This window comes from Staurois parvus, unplaced genomic scaffold (genome assembly GCF_062004578.1).
Source record: "Staurois parvus isolate SC_StPar_1 unplaced genomic scaffold, SC_StPar_1.0 ptg000258l, whole genome shotgun sequence".
Lineage (NCBI taxonomy): Eukaryota > Metazoa > Chordata > Amphibia > Anura > Ranidae > Staurois > Staurois parvus.
This window is the reverse complement of record NW_028318054.1, coordinates 7,495,521-7,519,459: the sequence shown is the minus strand read 5'-3', so window position 1 is coordinate 7,519,459 and position 23,939 is coordinate 7,495,521. Positions and strand designations below refer to the sequence as shown.

The following is a 23,939-nucleotide window of genomic DNA, read 5'->3' as shown; positions in this document are numbered from 1 at the left end:
GCATGGCAGCAGAGCAATGTCTGTGACTACTGTGGGCAGGACTTTTTGTGACTTAGCCACCAGCATGTCACCATCTTCACAGCAACTTCATATACACATACCACAGCGAGTATATTTTCCTAAATACCTCTCTAAACCAGACCTTATATTAACATTCTACAGCCAAACAGTTTGACAAGATCCAATTCTTGACAACAATTTGAAGCCAGTAAAAACTAAACTAACATTGGTATGGCTATTCAAATATATTGAATACTGACTGCATATTCTTAACAAGAAGAAAATTCGCTTGAAAACAAGCCATAACTGACATCTGTAGCTACAGGCACTGTGGAGCAATAAATCCTCAAATTTCACAGCTAAAGACATTAGACATTAAAAGGCTGAAAGGCTGAAAGTCACTGCTGAGTAATACAGTGGCTTATTTGAAAACAGTTTATAACTTATGTGATGTATAATTGTTCCTTACATACTTCCTTTCAACTAAACATAAATAATTAACCCTGAGATACATTGAAAGACACATTACTCACTATAATAGCTTTAAACAAATATGTACTTCATTGGGTGCACTTATTTTATGAAAACTATCTCTCAGAATGTTCAGATCATCCTCAAAGAGTTTCCATTTCTGCTTCCTTTTGACATTGATTCTGCTTGATCTTGTAGCTATTATTATTATGATGATCAGCTCTTCACAATATAAGGAGGGAAGGTACAGTTGTACTACAATTCAATGCAAGAGGGTTAGGAGCAGGGGTGGACTGACAACTCATGGGGCCAATAGGGGATCATGGGGCCCTTGTATCCTTGCCCAAACTCCAAAAAGCCTATGAAAAAGGTACCAGGGGCATCTCATGGGGCCCCCTACTGACCCCGGGCCCTCGGGCAGTGCCCGAGTTTCCAAATGGTCAGTCCTCCCCTGGTTAGGAGGGCCCTGCTCATGAGAGCATACATTCTAATAGTAAGGGGCAGGTGGTAAAAAAGGTAATAACTGTGAGGAATGAGCTGATGGAAGAATTAAACTTTCAGTTGTTAGGTTGAGGTAGGATAGGCTGCCCTGAAAAAATACGTTTTCAGGGATCGCCTAAAGGTGAACAGAGTAGGGGATAGCCTGCCAGATCGTGGTAGGAGGTTTCAGAGGACGGAAGAGGCTGCAGAAGTCATGGAGGTGAGCATGGATGGAGGAAACAAAGGAACTAAAGAGCAGGAGGTCTTGAGAGGAAAGGAGAGGACAGTTTTGGTGATATATTGAGACAAGATTGATGATGCAGCTTGGGGCAGTTGTAGTTGTAGGCATCTTTGCTTTCCTTCTGTTTTTGGCACAATGTGCAACCAACCAGAGCTACAAAAGCAATGTATGATACCCCTGAAATTGGCCCCTGATGGAGTCATATGGTCTGACAGGAGGGCCGATACACCAGGGATATCACAGAACACTTGTCAGCACAGTTTCCTGTGGTTTTAGCAGTTTCCTATTAACTCATATGTGAGTGTAATTGTATTTTTATTGATATTTTAACAAGTACAGTATGTAAGTGGAAGTTTAATAAATATTATTTGGCTTTTAATCTACTACGCTATGGCGGATTCCTTTCCACTTTGAGTTTCATCCTGCAAGTTTTACAGCAGCAGGAGTTCACCAACTTGTACAGGCAGTGGAGGAGAGAGATCAGAGACACCTGCATAGATCCCTAGGGAAGGGGAAAAGTGTTTGTTAACCTATTTATCATATATGTCAATGTGTGAAGGTGAGGGTCCATTTCAGATACACGAGGGTGGTGGTGCACATTGAGTGAAGTTGACAGCATCGTGGTTAAGGGTTCAGTCACCAGCAGGAGCATCAGAAGATTTTATTGCAGGTTATTTGGAGGACTTTATGTTTTCACTGTGCATTGGGATCAGTATGATATAACGACTGTATATGTACACATGGACTCACGTATGAATACTGTTGCACTTTATGGGTTTTGACAGTACGTTCATCATTCTGTTTTTGTTATTGCCAGCAGCGCAACACATTGCTTAGTATATTTATAATGTTAAATGTTTTCAACCTCAGTTAACATGGTAGAGTAGGAGTACGGGCCCACATTGGGAATTCAGCAACTCTAGTATTTGTGTTGGTGTATCTGAGGCTATTGCTGTGAGCTTTAGGATATTGCTCAAACCTAAGCAGCAAAGAAAGGATAAAAACAATAAAGCATAAATCAGTCTAGAATCATTTTTCTTTTGCTTCACAATATGTCATTTGTATTTGAAAATGCCATCAGTGGCATATATTTATCATTGACTTATACTTTAAGATTTCTGGTCTTTTAACAAATCCATAATTATAAAAATAGACACATTCATCACTCGAACACATTAAAATCAAATACCACCATTTTAAAATCATTATACCTGCAGTACAATCTATAAACGCATGCCATGTAATGATAGCTCTAAGCAGCTTTTTTACAAATTGCAGATCTACGGCCCTATTAGCAATGGGTTCTCGCCTTTCAGCTCACAGCATTTGAATAATGAACATAAGTCATCAATCAATATTGACTAATTGCACTTTAGATTCTGGTATTATACATTGTTCTTTACTATATTAAGCCGCAGAATCTCAAAGGAATAATTGGACTAAACTATGTTATTAAATCTCTGTCTGAGGTTTATTGGCCCCAACCAGATCAACCAGTTTAAAGCTCAACTCCAGGAATGACAAATAAATCTACCCTCGGAGTGGGGCCCCCCTCACTGCAAGGATTAAATGGCCATTAATTCTAGGGGTAGTGAGATAAGATAAGGGGCGGACTGACCATTTGGAAACTCCGGCACTGCCTGAGGGCCCGGGTCAGTAGGGGGCCCCATGAGATGCCCCTGGTACCTTTTTCATAGGCTTTTTTGAGTTTGGGCAAAGACACAGGGGCCCCATGAGCCCCATGAGTTGTCAGTCCGCCCCTGGATAAGGTGTAATACTTACCTTAATTCTAGCTCCCTCCATCAGTGTGACTAGTCCCCTAAAGCCACTTCTCTAAGATGCTCCAGCCAGTGGTCATTTAATGAAGTCATCAAGTAAATTCAATAGCCAATTCAACTTGTGATTAAACATGCACAATCAGCGCTCAAGTGCACAGTCCATAGAGTTCACAAAGCAGGTGGATGGATGGCTGAAAAGGTGGTTGAGAGAAACCCACTCTGGCCGGCAGCTCATAGCCAGTAGATCTGGGTAAACCCCCATGAGCATACAAAGGAAACAGAGCAGGGCGCCAGAGTAGTGTATTAAAAACAACACTTTAATGCCATTTTTCACTTACAGCGAAAAGATCTGTAGACTGCTCCAGACCAACTGCAAGATGGTAAATTGGCGGCATCTCACCTCTCATTTACAGCACTAACAGGAAAGCAGACAGGAGAACGTGACAGGCTGTGGTGGGGGGGAGGCAGACCGCAAGGCGTTTCTGAGATCCTGCCACCTTTTCAAGCCCTTTCAAGAGCTTTAAAAAGGAGACAGGACCTCGGAAACACATTTCAGTCTGCCCCCCCCCAGAGCCTGTCACATTTTCCTGCCTACCTTCCTGTTATTGCCGTGAGTGAAAGGAGAGAAGCCGCCAACTTACCATCTTTCAGCGGGTTCCTGCTTGTGCCCTGCAGCCCTATCAGTCCATCCAGATTGCGGTGAGCTGTATAACGCACCATCACTCTGACAGCTGGAGCAGTCTACAGGTCTCTCAGATGTAAGTGAGGAATGGCATTAAAGTGTTGTTTTTAATCATACACTAATCTGGCGCAATGTTCTGGTTCCTTTTTATCAAGTAAATGCAAGGCAACTAGCCCTGCACTGTACATGAGTATGGTGAGGGTCCTCTCACAACCTGTAGAAAGGGTAAGCACTGGGGTCTGTGAGCAAGGAATAATGTAAGTGTTACACCTTATTCCTCTACTCAATTTAACCCATGTGGTGTGGGGGTTGGGAGGGGGGTGTCCACTGAAGGGTATTTTTGGGGCATTCCACGAGTTGGGCTTTACAATAACATATATAACATTTTATAAATTTGTTTTATAAATGTATACATTTTATACTGTGCTTCTTTGATTTGAAGTACAGCTGTTTCGTTTGTCAAATAAGATGGCTTACTAATCAGATCATGGGTAACTCCCTACTGAAATTGCTTACACTAATTTTGCTGCAAACTCTGACTGCAGCAATCAGAGCACGCCTCATTTTTTTGGCTGGAGGACATCTAGCACCATCTATCATTTTTCTTTCCCAGCCTTACTGTCCCTGGCCTGTCCCTTTCATTCATAGGAATTCAGTTGTTTACATCATTAAGGCTCAATATCACATGTGGGTGTTACCAAGATGGTCTGAATGGAAATGCAACCCACTCCTCCTTTCTGACATCCACCTATTAGGGCATTTTGATTTTTGGATAATTCAACATTATGTTTGGAGGTTTTTGAGGGACGTATTGAATCAGGGTGTTGTGATGTTTTCAGGAAGCTATGTACATAATAACTCTGACAGCTCCTCTCACTAGTCATGATCTACCTGCATTGCTGAAAGAAAACAGAGATCAAGAAATGATGTTGCTGGATCTAAAATTAGGTATGTATTGGAAAATGGAAGTGAAATTGACTTAATAAGGCAGAAGACAAGACGTAAATGACACATACACTATCTGCCTCAAATTAGAATTCCAATGGGATCCATTTTTACTTTTTCCACTTAAAACACTTGCTCAGTGTTAATGACATCTTGTATATGTGCTGATATTATAATAGCTTGAAGCCCAAATAAAATAGATACACTATCAAGATAAATCACATAGTTATAGGTGTGATTGCATTGAAGATACAAGGCATCTTACAGTAGAACTGACATATATCAATTATGTGAAGAGAAAAATAAAGGTAATAGAAAGAACCACATCAAGTATAGACACCTTTGGTTCATGGAAGGAGTGGAAAAAAAAAGAACCTGACATATAGTCCATGCAAGTTATATGCAGTATTATCATAGGTGACCCAGAAATAGCTATATGTACAAAAGAAAAATTGGAAGAAATAAGAAAATAGGAAGAGCACAGAGCAATAGGAAAGAAATGGTGCAAGCAAGAGTAGAATAGCACACTTGGTCAACCGAGGGAAAACGATCAAAAATGGAAATGTTGTCAACCATTATTATTTATTCATGAGGATAAGTTATAGACAGGATTTGAAATGATCCCAGCATATAAGACAGAGACTCCAGATCTGGAAGTGAGTCTTATATCTATCATGTAGGCTTGCAGTCAAATTTTCCATGTGCATTGTATGGCACCGTTCCCTAGCACAATTCCAGTTAGAAATAAATACCATATGCAGTGCTTTTTTCAGTGGGAACGCAGGGGAACACAGTTCTGGTACCTCCAGTACTGAATGTATGTTAATAGTAAGTGATTATGGGGTGTGCTGGAGGGACTGTTGATGCTAGTGGGGGATCTATTTTTGCTGGGGAGGTCTATTATAGCTGTTGGAGGATAAATTGTTACTGAAGGGGTATTATGTTGCGGTGGGGATCAGTTGTTGCTGGGAGTGATCTACTGTTGAGGGAGAAGTCTGTTGACGCTGGCTGCTGGAGGGTCTATTGATGCTTCCTGCTGGGAGATCTGTTGTTGTTGCTGGGAGTTTATTATCACTGGTGTGAATCTATTATTGTTGGTGTGGTATTTAGTTGCAGAGGTTCCATCATTGCAGGGGGTCCATACTTGTGGGGGATCTATTGTTGCTGCGGATCTGATTTTGCTGAGGAGGATTTATTGTTGTTGGCTGCAGGGGTCTATTTTACAGTTTTTTTGCTATCAGTAACAAATTCCATACAAATTACTTAGCACCACAAAATGATACTTAGTGCTACATTTACTAAAAGGGAGGTGGGTAAGGGTGGAACCAAGGGACAGTGGTCAGTGGTGGGTAAGGGGTGAAGACAAAGGGGGAGTTCCTGCACCTATTCTCTAAAAGAAAAGGCCTGAGCATATGGGATATATCCAGTAATGTGGAATCATTACACAAACTGATAATAAGGAAACACAGAGGAGATCCTTCTTGGTACAAGACATAGATCCTGTTAGCATAGATAAAAGGGTGATTTGATGGATTTGCAGGATTGTACAGATCCTGGAGGTGACTTTGTGGAATCTAATAAAGACATCAGTACAGAAGAGCCGAATATGAGGACAGTCTCACAATTATTTATTTATTTCCGGTACTTATATAGCGCCGTCAATTTACGCAGCGCTTACACATATACAGTCAGGTCCATAAATATTGGGACATCGACACAATTCTAACATTTTTGGCTCTATATACCACCACAATGGATTTGAAATGAAACAAACAAGATGTGCTTTAACTGCAGACTGTCAGATTTAATTTGAGGGTATTTACATCCAAATCAGGTGAACGGTGTAGGAATTACAACAGTTTGCATATGTGCCTCCCACTTTTTAAGGGACCAAAAGTAATGGGACAATTGGCTTCTTAGCTGTTCCATGGCCAGGTGTGTGTTATTCTCTCATTATCCCAATTACAATGAGCAGATAAAAGGTCCAGAGTTCATTTCAAGTGTGCTATTTGCATTTGGAATCTGTTGCTGTCAACTCTCAAGATGAGATCCAAAGAGCTGTCACCATCAGTGAAGCAAGCCATCATTAGGCTGAAAAAATAAAACAAACCCATCAGAGAGATAGCAAAAACATTAAGCGTGGCTAAAACAACTGTTTGGAACATTCTTAAAAAGAAGGAACGCACCGGTGAGCTCAACAACACCAAAAGACCCGGAAGACCACGGAAAACAACTGTGGTGGATGACCGAAGAATTCTTTCCCTGGTGAAGAAAACACCCTTCACAACAGTTGGCCAGATCAAGAACACTCTCCAGGAGGTAGGTGTATGTGTGTCAAAGTCAACAATCAAAAGAAGACTTCACCAGAGAGAATACAGAGGGTTCACCACAAGATGTAAACCATTGGTGAGCCTCAAAAACAGGAAGGCCAGATTAGAGTTTGCCAAACGACATCTAAAAAAGCCTTCACAGTTCTGGAACAACATCCTATGGACAGATGAGACCATGATCAACTTGTACCAGAGTGATGGGAAGTGAAGAGTATGGAGAAGGAAAGGAACTGCTCATGATCCTAAGCATACCACCTCATCAGTGAAGCATGGTGGTGGTAGTGTCATGGCGTGGGCATGTATGGCTGCCAATGGAACTGGTTCTCTCGTATTTATTGATGATGTGACTGCTGACAAAAGCAGCAGGATGAATTCTGAAGTGTTACGGGCAATATTATCTGCTCATATTCAGCCAAATGCTTCAGAACTCATTGGACGCCGCTTCACAGTGCAGATGGACAATGACCCAAAGTATACTGCAAAAGCAACCAAAGAGTTTTTTAAGGGAAAGAAGTGGAATGTTCTGCAATGGCCAAGTCAATCACCTGCCCTGAATCCGATTGAGCATGCATTTCACTTGCTGAAGACAAAACTGAAGGGAAAATGCCCCAAGAACAAGCAGGAACTGAAGACAGTTGCAGTAGAGGCCTGGCAGAGCATCACCAGGGATGAAACCCAGCGTCTGGTGATGTCTATGCGTTCCAGACTTCAGGCTGTAATTGACTGCAAAGGATTTGCAACCAAGTATTAAAAAGTGAAAGTTTGATTTATGATTATTATTCTGTCCCATTACTTTTGGTCCCTTAAAAAGTGGGAGGCACATATGCAAACTGTTGTAATTCCTACACCGTTCACCTGATTTGGATGTAAATACCCTCAAATTAAAGCTGACAGTCTGCAGTTAAATCACATCTTGTTTGTTTCGTTTCAAATCCATTGTGGTGGTGTATAGAGCCAAAAATGTTAGAATTGTGTCGATGTCCCAATATTTATGGACCTGACTGTATATTGAACATTCACATCAGTCCCTAACCCTCAAGGGGCGTACAATCTAAGGTACAATACACAATACATTGTTGCCTTCTCTCTGCCACACCTCCAGCAAGAGATAGATGGTATTATTTATGTAATGTGGATGGGCATCTATGCTGAAGACTGTATGTTTGTTTGCAAGAGTAAGGGAATTAAGAACATCAGTCATTAAGCGTGGAATGAAGATCACATTGCCTTTTGGCTATATAATAAAGTCTAGCAGCAAAAACCTCAATGAGCCATAAACCATATATAAAGAAGATCATGTGGGTTGGTCTGTCACATTGTTGACATTGTGGGGAATATTTACTAAAACTAGAACATGCAAATCAGCTTCCAGGTTTTATTGTCAAAGCTTAATTGAACAAGCTGAAGTTGGAAACTAATTGGCTACCATGCACAGCTGCAGAAGATTCTGAGTGCTCTGAGTTTTATCTCCCCCAATGTTTTAAAAGGAGTCAAAGATCTTGTAAAGGGGTTTTCTATCCCAGTGCTGAGAAGAAGTCACGGAGTTGAAAATACCACAGCCAATGCCTACCTATTGCGGTAAACTAAAACATAAGAGATATTAAAGATTTAGATTTCCAGGGCTTTAAAATTTGAACATCTGTTTAATTTATAACAAGTCAGTTAATCTCATACTACATGGATGTTGGTAACTCTTTAAGAGATTGTGCAAAACGAGGATAGACAGAGTTCTCTGTTGATATTGCAGCCACTTATAAAGAATTAACAGAAGTGATGTCACAGCAGAAAAGCAGCCACTGTAGAATGATAATCTGTTTAGGATGATGAGTTGAGACATAACTCGATAAAACACATTACGTATTGGGGAACAGGAGCAGGTCAGCATGGATAAAATGTATTCCAAATTAAAAGCTAAGTGAGTCACATTAGGATGGGATTAATAAAGAGATCTGTTGCCATCCCTCGAAGGTACTGAGCTGGCCTTTTCTTTTGATTGCATTTCTGCTTAACCTAGCTAGATTTCCCTTTTAATAATACAGATGTCCTCCACTATTTGTAGGGATTAAATGATGGGTGGGCAAGATATAGCATACAGTTTTAAACAGCAAATTTTCCTGCTTTTCTCTCCCTGTGCAGTCTTGCCATGATAACATCAGTTGTTCAAAAGGAGCCAGAAATTGCATTTTGGAATGGTTTATTGCTTTTTTTCAATCCTCGTATGCAACTAATACAAAAAGCGTTAGCGATATGTTTGTTTTGCTGAGGCCAAGCAAGAAAAAAAACATAACGTCACTGCAGCTTAGGCATATTGAGACTACACAGAGGTTACTGCCTGATTATAAATGAGAGAATCTATCAGAGCTCTACTCGCTGAGGTGCATTAGGAAGCATTCCAAATTTTCAATTGCTAGGTGTTATTTGCTGAATATTAATGCCAAACTCCCGTTGGATAATCTTTTCCTCCAGGATGTTGATTTCAAGGCCAGATTCCAGGCTGATAAAGATTCAAATAAAACATGTAAACACAAAGATACCCAAGATGTTCATAGGTAAATCGTAGAAGTATACAAAGTAAACTAAAAATGTATTTTCTTTACAAGCACTACTTGTAGCTTTCATAAATGTCTATGTAAGAGAACCTGTGCTTGCATATACAGTATTTAAAGGGTAACTCAACTTTTGTAGGATAAAAATAGCAAAGAAAAAAATATAGTATATACAACTGCAACAAAAGTAATGTTCTAATTGGGTGTTATTAAACATTATCTTTACATTTCAATCTGCAGCACTATAATTTTTTTTTTTTCGTAAAATGCAATATGGCAAGCTGGAGGTGTTCTGTAAACAGATGGTGTACAGAATGCCTCCCCAGAAATGTAATTTCCTGTTTGTATGGTTGGCTTACTGAATTCCCCAGAAGTCTGCAATCAGATTTTGGGAATTCCCTGCAACAAAAATGTATTTTTTGGTGAAATATTCCCAAAGGGAAATCACGTCTAAAGGGATCCAGACCCTGAAAGTTTCCTCATTAGAGCCCTGTAACTGCAGCAGCCAATTGATAATTATAAAGTCACTCCCATTCACATTAATTTTGCACATGGACACAGACTAACAAACAGCTATTTCTTCAGAATATAAAAAGGTAGGAATTTGCAACAAAGCTTGTTGCAAATCTTGTTGTAATGTACATAGCTCACTCAGGGAAATGTTTTGTCTTTCTCAACAAAAGTGGAGTATGTTATCATACCCATGCACCAATAAAATCTAACTCAAGGATCCTGTTGCTGTCTTTTAGTGAGGGTTGGTCTTTGCTTAAAGATGACTATGCAAGCAAGGATGTACATCTCCCTGGCCCCTCCATTCCGCTACCAGTATCGGCAATCCTATGTAAGCTTAATTTGAAATGGTGTTGGGGCATGTACAAGATTAGCTTCTTCTTCTTCCTTGTCACATAACAATGTCTAGGCCTGGGGATTGCATTAGGCACTGCATCCTTTGGGTTTGCCAAGTGCTCTTCCATAGTTGGCTGCACCAGGTATTTACCAAATGTTGTGATGGAGATTCAGAGTGGCAGGGGTGTGAGGTGTTTTAACCTGAATGGGCAAAGGCACAGAGAAGTATTAGTTTTGGAGTGATCAGGGTTAGTGTGAGTGTTAAAGTTTGGTAAGGGGACAGGAAGGATCAGTGTAAAGGGAGCTCATATGGGTGTCTTACTGCTTTTTCCAGAAAACAGTGTGTTATTTTTGTTGAATACATTTTTTTTCTGATACAGCCACTTTACAGCATTTATGATGCTACATATTCTGAAAAGTGCAGTGGGAAATTTCTGGTCTTGTGTAGGCACTTTCCAGTCTCCTGCCAATAGGTGGGTCTGCATCAGTGTGTAAAGTATGAATATTAGGATGGAAGCTGTTCTGTTGCAAGGATTGATTGGAATGTTCTATGTACTCTGCAAAGTGATACACAAATATGAATCTGAGTATAATATACATTCATTGATCTCCGCATTAAATACCTCTTTACCCATTTCAGCATCAATAGTCAGTGTACACATTCCTCACTCATTAATATCTGTGCAAAGTCTTCCCTTCCTCTTTAATTCTGTCCATTCTATTATTATTATTACCGGTATATTATTATTATACAGGATTTATATAGCACGGACAGTTTGCGCAGCTGTTTACAAATTTCTACCCTACTAAACCTATTCTGGTCAAGAGTCTGCCTTGCTAACCATATCCTGCCTTCACTGCGCACCATTGGCATGAACTTTTGAGGAATACTCCACAATTCCCCCATATTCCTTTCATAAAATTCATAATTTCTTACTATAGTACTTCAGTGTATGGCTTTTGTGGTGCCCCCCTTCCCCAGTATAACTTAACTGGATGTCCTGTATCTAAAAAGAAAGTTGTACTTGTAGTCCCTATTTCTGACCTGTCTTTTTAAAAATTCTCTATGAAAAAAGCTCTTACTGATGAAACATGGCACACACAAGGTCTGCCTGACATCAGGTGCCTCCATAAACAAAGACTGTGGTTTATAGATCTGGATTGTGGCTACTTCTAATGTCTGTGTATATATATATATATATATATATATATATATATATATATTAGATCGAGTTTTTATATAGCGCCAAAGGGTTTGCTCAGCGCTGTACAACATAGGGGGGACAATACATGGCACAGTACAACAATAACAAACAACGTACGAGGGGTAAGAGGGTCCTACTCTTTCGAGCTTAAAATCTAGGAGGGAGGGGGTAGTGGTACAGTAGGAAGTGGCTGAGGGGAATGAAGTGGTGGGAGGAATGAGGGAGAATGGCCGTTAGGTGAGGGTGGGGTAGGCTTCCCTGAAGAGATGGGTTTTGAGGGAGCGCCTGAATGTGAGGAGGGAAGGCGACAGTCTGATGGATTGGGGCAGTGAGTTCCAGAGGATGGGGGAGGACCTGGAGAAGTCTTGCAGTCGTGCATGGGAGGAGGAGACCAGGGAGCAAGATAGAAGGATATATGGGTGGAGTGCTAAAAAAAATGGATAGTCAAAAGAGTTCAGTGCAAGTAAAAAATAATTATGAAGGAATTTGTGGACTTATTATACACATCGATATATGGACTATTGATTGGCCTCATATTTGTTCATCATTGGTGAATGTTAACTCTCATGGTCGAATGCGGTTATAGCTGTTTTTCTCTTAGACCGAATGTTAGGGAATGTTACATTCACCTGGAGAAAGACTACAATTAAACTATTACATACATATTACAAACATTATGGGTATTATTTGTTCTGTTTGCAAGAATGCTGAGACATTCACAAAACATTTTTTATAAATAGACCCCTTATTGTCTTTAATAACTTTTTGTACAAAACTCATACATAATTATTCAATTTAAGTGTATTGTGGAACATTTATTTTTGGTGTTTAATAATGACAGTTTAAAGGGGACTGTTCTGAGTTGGCCATGTAATTAACACAAAAACAGGTCATGGCTTAAGCAAGAGGAACACCTGGAATCATCCAAACATGCTTAGCCCACAGAGAATTATGAAGTTCTGATGTCAAGAGATGATTGTTTGTACCCAACTAACAGTGAGTCTGCAATATGTTCCTCAATCTATGACCAGCAGTTTTCATTTCCATCATAACAGCACTGCACGAACACAAGCCTGTAACATGAAAGACACCAGAGTGGATTGTACGCAGTGGATACTTTTGTAGCTATGACCTAATTCATACAAATGCACAGCAACAGATGTGTTATGCCAGACAAACCAGTGGGATTAGCAGGATTTTACAAGAGAAAAAATAAAACATTTCTGCTTTGGTAGAAGATACAAGATTAGTAACCAATAATCGTGAAGAATTATTTTTAGCTCTTTTCTTATGAACTAGAGAAATGGTTGTCCAGATTACCAACAATTGGTCCTTTTGTGCTTTATTCACTTTATAAATTATACATTTGCACTGTGATGGATTAGGTATAAGTAGAATTGGCTAAAGGAACACAGTTTAGTGACTGTTCACGAGGTGAACACTTTTACCCTCTTAGTAGATCAACTCCATTGCATTAATATATTCTAAATCCATCTTCATGTTTTATTTGTATTTTTTAGCAGTAAACTATTGGATTGACTTACAAAACAAGTAGAATCTGTTCATTTAGCAAACTGAACCTTCATTTTTCAAAATACATGTTCACTTTGCAAAGTGAATGCTTGTAAATAAAGCGAAGCTACAGTATATACATGGTGCATACCAAATCATGTGCTAGCAAAAAATAATGTGTTATTAATTTCCATCGCACTTGATTGGATATTCAAAGTGAATACAGATTCACATTATTTGCCAACATACACTTTGATAAGTGAAAAGCATCTAATCCTTTAGTAAACCTCTTCGAAACCAGTATTTTCTGTACCTTGGAGCAAGATGCACAGGTCAATCACACTCTTAAATCATCTGCCCATCCTCCATTCAGAGATATTTTTTCATTCATAGAAGCTATAGTACAGCCTCTATGAATAGAGTAAGGGGCCAAAGGGGCAGGTATAGTCAGGCACTCTTGTCAAAGGTCCACCTCTGTTAACCCCCACAGCACTGGCAGATTATGGTGATGGAGTATGGGGAGGATCAATGGGGGAAGTGTTCAATAAATGCAAGAGCCAGCAGCACAAAGAACACATCCAATTAATAATAAATAATGTCCCTTGTGCTGATTTTTCCATTTTTTTTGACCAAACTTAGGCTTTATGCTGACCATACATGTTACAAAGTATCTGCCCCCCTCCTCATTTTTTTTTTTTTGCATATTTGCAACACTTAAATAATTCAGATCATCAAACAAATTTTAATATTACACAATGATAACCTGAGTAAATACAAAATTCAGTTTTTAAATGATGATTTCATTTATTAAGGGAAAAAAAAGCTGTCCAAACCTGTCTGGACCTATGTGAATAATTGCCCCCCACTTTACTCAGTCATGAATGAACTGCAATTAACCACATTTTTTGGAAAGCTGAGTGAAATTTCACTTGCCACACCCAGACCTGATTACTGCCAGATCTGCTGAATCAAGAAATCACTTAAATAGAAGCTTTCTGACAAAGTGAAGCAAGCTAAAAGATCATGCCACGATATAAAGAAATTCAAGAACAGATGAGAAACAAAGTAATTGACATCTATCAGACTGGAAAGGGTTACAAATCCATTTATAAGGCCTTGAGAGCCATTATCCACAACAGGAGAAAACTTGAAACAGTAGTGAACCTTCCCAGGAGTGGCCGGCCTACCAAAATTACTCCAGAGCAGAATGATGACTCATCCAAGAGGTCATAAAAGAACCCAGTACAACATCTAAAGAACTGCATGCCTAACTTGCCTCAGCTAAGGTCAATGTTCATGATTCAGCAATAAGAAAGAGACTAGGCAAAAATGATGTCCATGGGAGAGTTCTAAGGCGAAAGCCACTGCTGACCACAGAGAACACAAAGGCCCATCTCACATTTGCCAAAAAACATTTTCATTATCCCCAAGACTTTTGGGCAAATATTCTGTGGACTGATGAGACATCTGGAGTAAAACGAACACAGCATTTCATAAGAAGAACATCATACCAATAGTCAAACATGGTGGTAGTATGATGGTCTGAGGTTGCTTTGCAGCTTCGGGACCTGGAGAACTTGCCATGGCTGAATTCTGCACTCTACCAGAAAACCCTGAAGGAGAATGTCCAGCCATCAGTTTGTGACCTTAAGCTCAAGTGCACTTGGGTTATGCAGCAGAAAAATGATCAGAAACACACTAGCAAGTCCACCTCTGAATAACTAAAAATACAAAATTGAGGTTTTGGAGTGGCCTAGTCAAAGTCCAGACCTACATTCTATTGAGATGCTATAGCATGACCTTAAACAGCCTATTCACGCTTGAAAACCCTCCAATGTGGCTGAATTAAAACAATTCTCCAAAGAAGAGTGAGCCAAAATTCCTCCACAGCTATGTGAAAGACTTATTGTCAGTTATCACAAATGCTTGATTGCAGATATAGCCGCCAAGGGTAGCACAACCGGTTATTAGGTTTAGGGGGCAATTACTTTTTCACATAAGGTCAGGCAGGTTTGGGCAGTTTTTTCCCTTAATAAATTAAATCCTCATTTTAGATACATTTTGTATTTACTCATGTTATCTTTGTATAATATTAAAATGTGTTTGTCTGAATCATTTAAGTGTGACAAATGTGCACAATAAAAAATCAGGAAGGCGGTAAATACTTTTCCACAGCACTATATGGTAGATCCATCATTGATGGACTTTTGTTTGCATCAGAGCTGCTTCTCTCCCACACAAGTATATGACAATGCAAAAGCAGCTTGAAGTAGGTAAATTACATGTCAGAAGGAGGTCAACTGTGAATCAAATGTTCCTGTTATAACAATTTGAATAATCAGAAGGATCTCAAACTGATGTCAAAAGAACCCTGCATTTGAAGCCCAATGGGTTAACAATAAAATAAAACAAATAAAAGGTGCTTCATTAAATATTACTCAATTGTTCAAAAAAATTTTTGTAATAAGAAGTCGTCTCCAAAAAATTTGTTAAAAAAATACATATTTCTTCTATAAAAAATAGTTGAAAGATTTTTGTCGGTCAGAGATTCTAGGGAATTTTTTAAACTAAGAAAGTGTGAATGGTCCATTCATAGCTGCCAAACTCTGGCATGAAGTTGGTTTGCATTATTTTCTTAGACTGCATGAACAGATTGATCTAACACTTGAAAGTTTATGGAAAGGGTTGTGGTTTTCAACTTTGTGGCAATATGGATTTTGGCAACCAAAGCAACACAAAATTAATTTTTGGCAGGGGTTATTGACCCCTAATTTGTGAAAGGACAGTTAGTGCTGTCGGTTAGTGAGTTCATTGTTGTACAACCTCTAATGCCTGTATGAGTCAAAATCAGTTTGTGATTTTTACAAATTTACTGGCACAGCATAATCTTTTCATATACTGTATATTCTGCATTGAAATTCCTTCTATCAAACAGCTTAATCACAGATAATATGCTGACTGGGGTTTAAACCTGTTATAAGGCTGGGGAAGGTGTTCAAATACTTTAGATGATACTTTAAATAATATAGGTATAATAAGAAGGTCTCACGGGAAACCCATAGAGGAGTCATCATTAATTGCAGCCATTAGTGTTATTTACTTAGATTTATGGTAAAAATGTACTAGTTATACAGTAGGCAATTGGCTTAACATCAGACATGGAGTAACTGTAACTTATAGTTTATTAAACAGGTGCAGACCTAAGATTACAAAAAACAAAAATAAGTTATAAAAGCTGCAGAAACATGGACTCTTCAAAGCAATATATGTGATTCAATCAGGGTAATGGCTGCATAGCAACATCTCTATAAAAATCCATAAAAACTGAGAGTCAAGCTGAGAATCACTAGACTCAGCAATGGCAGTGTCCATATTCTTTATTAACCAATACACGCCTGGCCAATAGCCAAAAGGCGGCTGGAAAAACGTATCGGATTTTCGGGTTGGACGCCAAATGGCGTCCTCTTGCACATGCGCACTTTTCGCACTTGCAGAGCCCCGCAGCGCGCAATCTGTCACCAGCCGTGTACCTCGGACACTGCTGATGACGGATCTGAGTATCGGCCCCGTTGCTGGTACCATGTGACCTGCTGTGACCAATCACAGCAGGTCACATGACAGTTGTATACAATGGGTGGTTTCATTCATGCCATCCATTGTATACTACTGCCTAGCTGTGAATGGTCACAGCTAATCACATGCACATGTCATGTGATTAGCTGTGGCCAAATCAGAGCTAAGCACAAAAAAAAAAAACCCCTGAATGAATCGATGTCATTCAGGTAAATGCTTGCTTATAGCAAAGTAATTCTTTGCTATATGCAAATTGTGTAAAAAAAAAAAAAATACTGATCACTTCCCCAAAGTAGTACAATGTTACTATGGTAACATTTTACTACTTTGAACATAGTGAAATATGAAAAAAAAATCTTAAAAAAAAGAAAAAAGAGTAATAAAAAATTAAAAATAATAAAAAAATATATATATATATATTTTTTTTTTTTTCATACTGTCACCAGTCAGTGTCCCTGATCACCGCTATGCCAGTTATATGATGATACTGTACTGCACTGGTGACAGTATGTAAAAAAAAAATAGTGAAAATTATTTTTTGCATTTTTTCATTTTCCGAAAAATTATGACAAAAAAAATATAACTTCAAAAAACTCGCCATGCCTCTTATGAAGTACGTCGGACTGTCTACTCTGCAAAAAGGGGTCATTTGTGGGATATCTGTACTGTTCTGACATTCTTGGACCTCAAGATATTAGATTGGCTGTCAGTACTTCAGGATTGGTCAATTTGCAGATCTATACCATAGTTTGTGAACTCTGTAACTTTCCTACAAACTAAAAATTACATCCTAATTTGGGTTATTTTCACCAAAGACATGTAGCAGAATACATCTTGGCCTAAATTTATGAAGAACAATTATTTATTTGCAAACTTTTATAACAGAAACAAAGAAAAATGTGTTTTTTTTTCAAAATTTTGGTTTTTTTTTGATAATTTAGCAAAAAATAAAATCCCCGGCAGTGAATAAATACCACCAAAAGAAAGCTCTAGTTGTGTGAAGAAAATGATAAAATTTTAGTTTTTGTACAATGTTGTATGACCGCGCAATTGTCATTCAAAGTGTGAGAGCGCTGAAACCTGGAAAATGGCCTGGGCAGGAAGGTGTAAAATTGCCCGGTATTGAAATGGTTAATAAGTTCACTTTAAAGAATACCATAGGTTCTGTAATGTATACTGTAATAATCATAGCTATTTTCTACAAATACAAGGATTTTTTGCCTGGTGAGCATTGGGAATGAGAATCAAACCCATCTCCTATTCTTCCCCAATTTGTTTGATTTTATGTGCCATACAAATGAACATGTTTTCACTATTTATGGACTAATAGCCTCTATGGGTTTGCTTAGTCATTAAGCTTGTACTAAAGAAATTATGTTTTACAAAATCCTATTAACATGGTGATAGAAAAAAAATGAAGAAATAAGGAAAACCAAGGCTGTATCTTTTAGCATGTAAGAAGATAAGTATATTAGTAATATTGCTCGTTGGGAACAAAGGGTCTCACATGTGCACTTTACACCACAGTGTACAATTAGATAGTTAAGTGCTTGAAAATACAATTTTGTTCCTGTCATCCTATTAAGTGTTCATTTTATACAACTATCCTAAGTTTTGTTATTTGCTTAAAATGGTATAATACATGATTTACACCATAAATACCTTCTCTGAGCTGTTTTGTAGGTAAAATACACTAGAATATAAATTGTATTATCATCACAACAGTTTTTAAATTTTTTTCAAGACTACTTAAAAGTAAAGATCACAATAAAATCTAGTGTCATCAATTTAATTGACACAGGCACACTCTTTGTGTCTGGAGGAAAAGATATTTAACCTTTGTATACGGAAAAAGTTCCTTACTGTAAGAGCTATGAAAGTGTGGTACAGTCATCAACAGGAACTAAGTCAAGTCAATTTAGTAGATTGCCTGGATGTTGAACTAAATACACTAAAGGCTGGATTCATGTCTTTGCCTTTTTAACTGCTGCTCTTTCCTGTGAAATAAATGGAATTGCATCAAAACACATGTTAATGCATGCTAAAATGCTCAATGACACACATTAACATTGTTAATGTGTGTTGAATTGTGTTATGACACATGCCGATGTGCAATGTAAAGTGCAATGCAATACATTAAAACTCATGAACTTTGATGTGCATTGACTAACATTTTAAGTAATTATATTGATATGAATCGTAGTATCCTGACCCAGATGAGCATGTTAATTAGGACCAAAAGCATTCTCGGTAGCATATACTGACATTTAAATGTATCCGAATGTACCATGAGCTACTTAATTCCTGATTGCATTGGGAATCAAGCCAAAAATGTTTTTTAGTTTTGGATAGTGTGTGGGGTTAGAACAGTAGTCAGGTTTTTTGATTGCTGTTTGTGTGTTGGTTTGTGAGATTTCGCTTTACTTCTTGTTTTTAACCAGGAAGTGAGGACAAACTATCCATTAAGAAAACACACTGCAATAAAAGCACTTAGTAGAATAGGGAACAGTTAGAACCTCTAGATTGGAAATATTCCTAAAGTAGAATTCTGGGATAACAGTAAATATTCATAAAAATGCTCCCTCTCTCCCCCTCCTAACACCTATTCTGACTAAACTATATAAGAATGATGCATACACGTACTAGTCTGGTGACTGGTCCAGTCACATGATCAGCTCCCCTGTTCTCAGTCAGCGGCACCTTCATGGTGTAGGAGGAGTCCTGACTATGGATGGGTCTTTGAAGTCTATGAGTGACATTATTTCTCTAGGCTTTACCAGCTATTTTCAAGAGCTCTCTCCTCTCCCCTGCAGCAGGCTCTGGGCTGAAACAGGGGTGATCAGATAACCAAACCAGAGTGGCTTGAAAATAAGTAAGTATGCACATCATTCTTACACAGCTTAGTTAGGTGTTAGGAAGGGGGGGCAAGTATGTTTTAAGATTAGTAAGCATTATTCTGCAATTCTACTTTAAGTTATGTTATATCACAGGACATTAAGTGGTGGGAAAACTAAAAAAAAAACAGGAAAGTACTAAAACCTGCCAGAACTTTTAATCAATCTGCTCTGTATTCAAAACAAAAAGAAAACTTGGCTGGAGTTTCCCTCTAAAACAGCCCCTCTGTTTCAAGAATACTAAAAGCTGCACTGGGAGGTCCCTGCATATTTTTGCAGAAGCTTTCACTAGAGTTGGAGTGTGATTTATAGGATCTATAGGATGTCTGCCAATACATAGAGACACAGTCAGAACATGGCATGGCATGTCAGTAATGGTGTAAAGAACAGCTCCAGGGAGATTACAGTCAATACAGCTGTTCTGCCCTCACTATACGTGGCTGAGGTATAATTGGACAGACAGCTAACCCTCCTCCCTTAACAACTCATTGATACAGGCACTAGGTCCTCTTTTCAAATTTTATTGCAGGGGAGTTAGAGTAAAACTACAAATAAAAGAAATAACATTCAATCAGTGTATACAATATACAAAATATACGGTCCTGACACACTATTCTAGCTAGGGAAATGGTTTTAAACATACCGTTGATGTTTCCGATAGGCTGACGACAAAACTGCTGCTGAATAAGTATGGAGTCCTCTGGAGGAGATGTAAGATGGCTGCTAGGAAATGTCTCTAAGACCTCATGGTGAAGACCATAGGATGATGGGAAAACTACGGTGGCTTTTAAGCAACAATATGTGTAGCTACAGAAAATAATCTATAAAACTGTAATTATACAAAAGAGCCACTAGATGGTGATATTACAATTTACCTTACATTCTATAGCATAATAAACTAACAAAGGACATGACATAAGCTTATGCTGCAGGCATGACAACTGCTGACTAGTACTTTGCCCTCCACCTCTCTCTCTTGGGCACAGCTATCTCAGTTTCTCTTTAGGATGTATTCCTAAAGTGAAAACACTTTAAACACTTTAAAGTTAAAAAACAAAGTACTTTTATACACACATATACAACACTTATAACAGGAAAAAATGAAAGTGTAAAACTTTTATTATAGAAGTGCACAGATTTTAATAACTGTGTTTATGTAAAAGATCTTCAATATTGCACTAGTCTGCACTAGTCTGCCAGCCCAAAGTATAGTTAGGTAGGTGCTGTAGAAATTTGCTATGCAGAAGTGTAACCTGACAAAAATAATCAAATCCATCTTTGTATTCTTGTTAAAGATTAAGCCATCCACACATTCATAAACTGTATTGCCCTAGGTGATGTAATCATAGGTGATGTACTTTAACTGGTATTCCTACTGATTTAGATAGGAGCATCAGTTCTTACGCTTGTCTAAATACATAGCCCTGTGACATGATTGCGCTTGCTATTTCATTCATATATGCATGGCTGAGCAATTTCAACCATGAACCAATAGACCTTTTTTATGTTGTATCTGCACAAGAACATTGATATCTGGAATCTGATTTGCTGTGTTCAATACCTCCAAATTCATTTCCCCTTTTTTTAAGCCTCATTTTATCAATTTTCCAAATGATTTAGTGACAGGCAGAATCTAGAGTCCCATGACAGAAATGTAAACTTGTTATGATCTTTTTAGTAATGCCTCCCAGTCAAAGCATGAAGCAGAAGTTGTAGAAGGAACAGTAGTTAATTAAGTACACAGTCTTGACAGATTACGTGAACTCTTTACAGAACTGATATATCATTTAATTTGATGACTCAAATTATTTAGTATTCATACCATGTTCATGAATAGTCTGCATTGTCTTTTTCTTTTCTTCACACATGGTTGACGAACTCAAACACCCACTTAATTAATCTTGAAAAACTTAGTTTTGTCATCTTTTTGTTTTCTTCAAACCTTGACACTTTTTCTCACTACCATTCTTTTCTTTTCCCTTCTTTTCTCTCTGCTGCCCCTGGTGTTGTCTCACGTCCTCCCCCCTCTTCTCTGTCAATGTCACTTCCTGCTATTTTTTACCCCTGTAGACCTGTCCGTCAGCCTCCTTGCAGTGATAGTTATTGTGTGTGGCCTGGCCCTGGTGGCAGTTTTTCTCTTTCTCTTTTGGAAGCTGTGGTGGGTGCCCTGGAGGAACAAGGCAGTGTCATCTAACTCGGCAGCAGCACCGCAGAACGTGTCAACCTTCACCGGGTTCTCCAGTGACAAGGAAGCCATGGCAGACAAGCTGAAGGATGCAAGCAACTTGGGCTTCTTAGAGGCAGCAGTTAAAATCAGCCACACCTCACCAGATATACCAGCAGAGGTCCAGATGTCCATGAAGGAACACATCATGAGGCGCACAAGGATACAGAGGCAGGCGACTGAGCCAGCTTCGTCTACCAGGTGAGCCTTTGTCATGCATTTAGTAACATTAAAAAATTTAAATTACTCTAAGTACAGTTTGGCACAGAAATGGCCACACAAAACAATCCTATTGCATTTTCATAAATATTAGAGCCAGGGTATTACCAGAGTTAAAAAGTACAGGCACAGTTGAGTACACTTACAAAAAGGTGTGAAAAGCACACAACATCAAAATATAGGTTTACAAGGACATAGTTAAATAGTGCTAAAGCTTCTATGTCTAATATTGTATTAGTTTGCCACAGTACTCCATGACATTCCTCAAAGTGAGCCTTTTATTAACATTGTGTCTGCATAATTAAATTCCTGACTTGTCACAATATACAGCAATAGCATAATCAAAATAAAAATTGTAGAAATGTATTGCAAAAAAGCAGACCTTGGGCTCGAGTCAAGTGCTTTTGCCTAGGCTGCTTATCTACATGCAGAAGATAGATGCAGATATATCACTTAAGCTGGCCATACATTATACAATTTTCTTATTTATTTCCTTGAGATTTACCTTCAACTATGTAGGGCAAGGGCCTGCCGGATTGCATACAAATTGAAAGTGTTTAGGTTTGACCTCATATTATATGTTTTTGGTAAATCTAAACGTAAATTGTATAACGTATGGTCAGCCTTAGTATATTCCTGCCCTAAATACATCTGTTAGTATCATAAACGTACTATACAGTCTCTAGAATAACAAAGCAGGCACCAAGCATTTCCTGTAAATGCTTTTACATGCAATCTATGGAAATCTGAAGGAAAGAATCAAGAGACAAGATGCTATTACACATAGGTTTTCATAATTTGTGGTCATTAGAAACATAAATGTGAAAGCAGCTGACAACACAGCAATTCATACTACACATTTTGAAATATGCTTGTTATAGCACCTTGGGAATAAATGCACCCTAGCTGCTGAAGGCTGCATGTAGGATAGTCCCATATTCACATTCTGGAACATGTTATGTATGTTAAAGATACTGGCAGGTATAATTTAAGATACAATAAAAAATAAAAGTAACAACATTATGAACATGACTTACAGAACTGAATGTTTCTCAATTATCATTATCAAAAGTTTTTAAAATTCAGTCTTGTCAAAATCCTATAATAAAATGGATGTATTTCACAATGGAATTCAAAGCAGTAAACATTCTGAGAATATACAGGGTGTCTCTATCTATTGTCTGTCTGTCTGTCTGTCTGTCTGTCTGTCTGTCTGTCTGTCTGTCTATCTGTCTGTCCTGCTACAAAAAATGATCAACAACCAGTAATTAAAAAAAGCATTGTGGTTCGAAACTTCAGACTATACTTAGTCATCCTGCAAAATAAAAAGCTTAGAATTAGTAAAGGTAAATATTAATCATGGTGTCTATAAAAAATCAATATCATATTTACACTTTGCATTTCATAATAGCTACACACTGGCCATGGGTAAATGCACTGAACACTCAACAGCTTCCTTAGCCTAATAATAATACTCCCAAAAATATAATTAAGTTCAGTAATACAGAATGTAAAAAATAAAAATATACAGAATGAAAAAAAAACAGTATCCCTATCCACATTTTCCACTTTATGTAAACATTCTTTGTTATGTTACTTCTCCTTTAGCTTCCCATGTCATTATGGGATGGTTTGTAGGTATGTTTCAGAAAATGATGCTGAAGAGTATATAGGCGTGTGTGAACATATCAGTGGGCCCACACCCTCTCAGCCCTCTTGCTTTGGGATTTCCAGTACCATATGCCTGGGGAGCCAAACTCATGTTTTTTTTAGAGAAGGCTCATGCTTTGTTCTTAAAGATTAATGTTTAAAAGATTGTAAAAGACCCTACATATTTGTATCAGATTTAGTGGATGTCAAGATGTTTGCGTATCGGTTATGCTCTGAATGTCCCTTTTTAGAGCCAAGGCATAATGTCCTTAGTCCTAATAGAAGGCAATGACTTATAAACAGTTGATTAAACTACAGGACCTGCTGTCAGCATATCAGTTAG

At 38.3% G+C, this 23,939-nt stretch overlaps 1 protein-coding gene across 1 annotated transcript in view; it reads left to right on the top strand.

Annotated features, from left to right (window-relative positions):
- SYT6 (synaptotagmin 6) overlaps positions 1-23,939 on the top strand; it is a 602,681-nt gene that overhangs the window by 297,029 nt on the left and 281,713 nt on the right. The window contains exon 2 of the mRNA XM_089681083.1: positions 21,574-21,928. Within this exon, the coding sequence (XP_089537209.1) occupies positions 21,574-21,928 (355 nt within the window). The remainder of the gene's footprint in view (positions 1-21,573; positions 21,929-23,939) is intronic.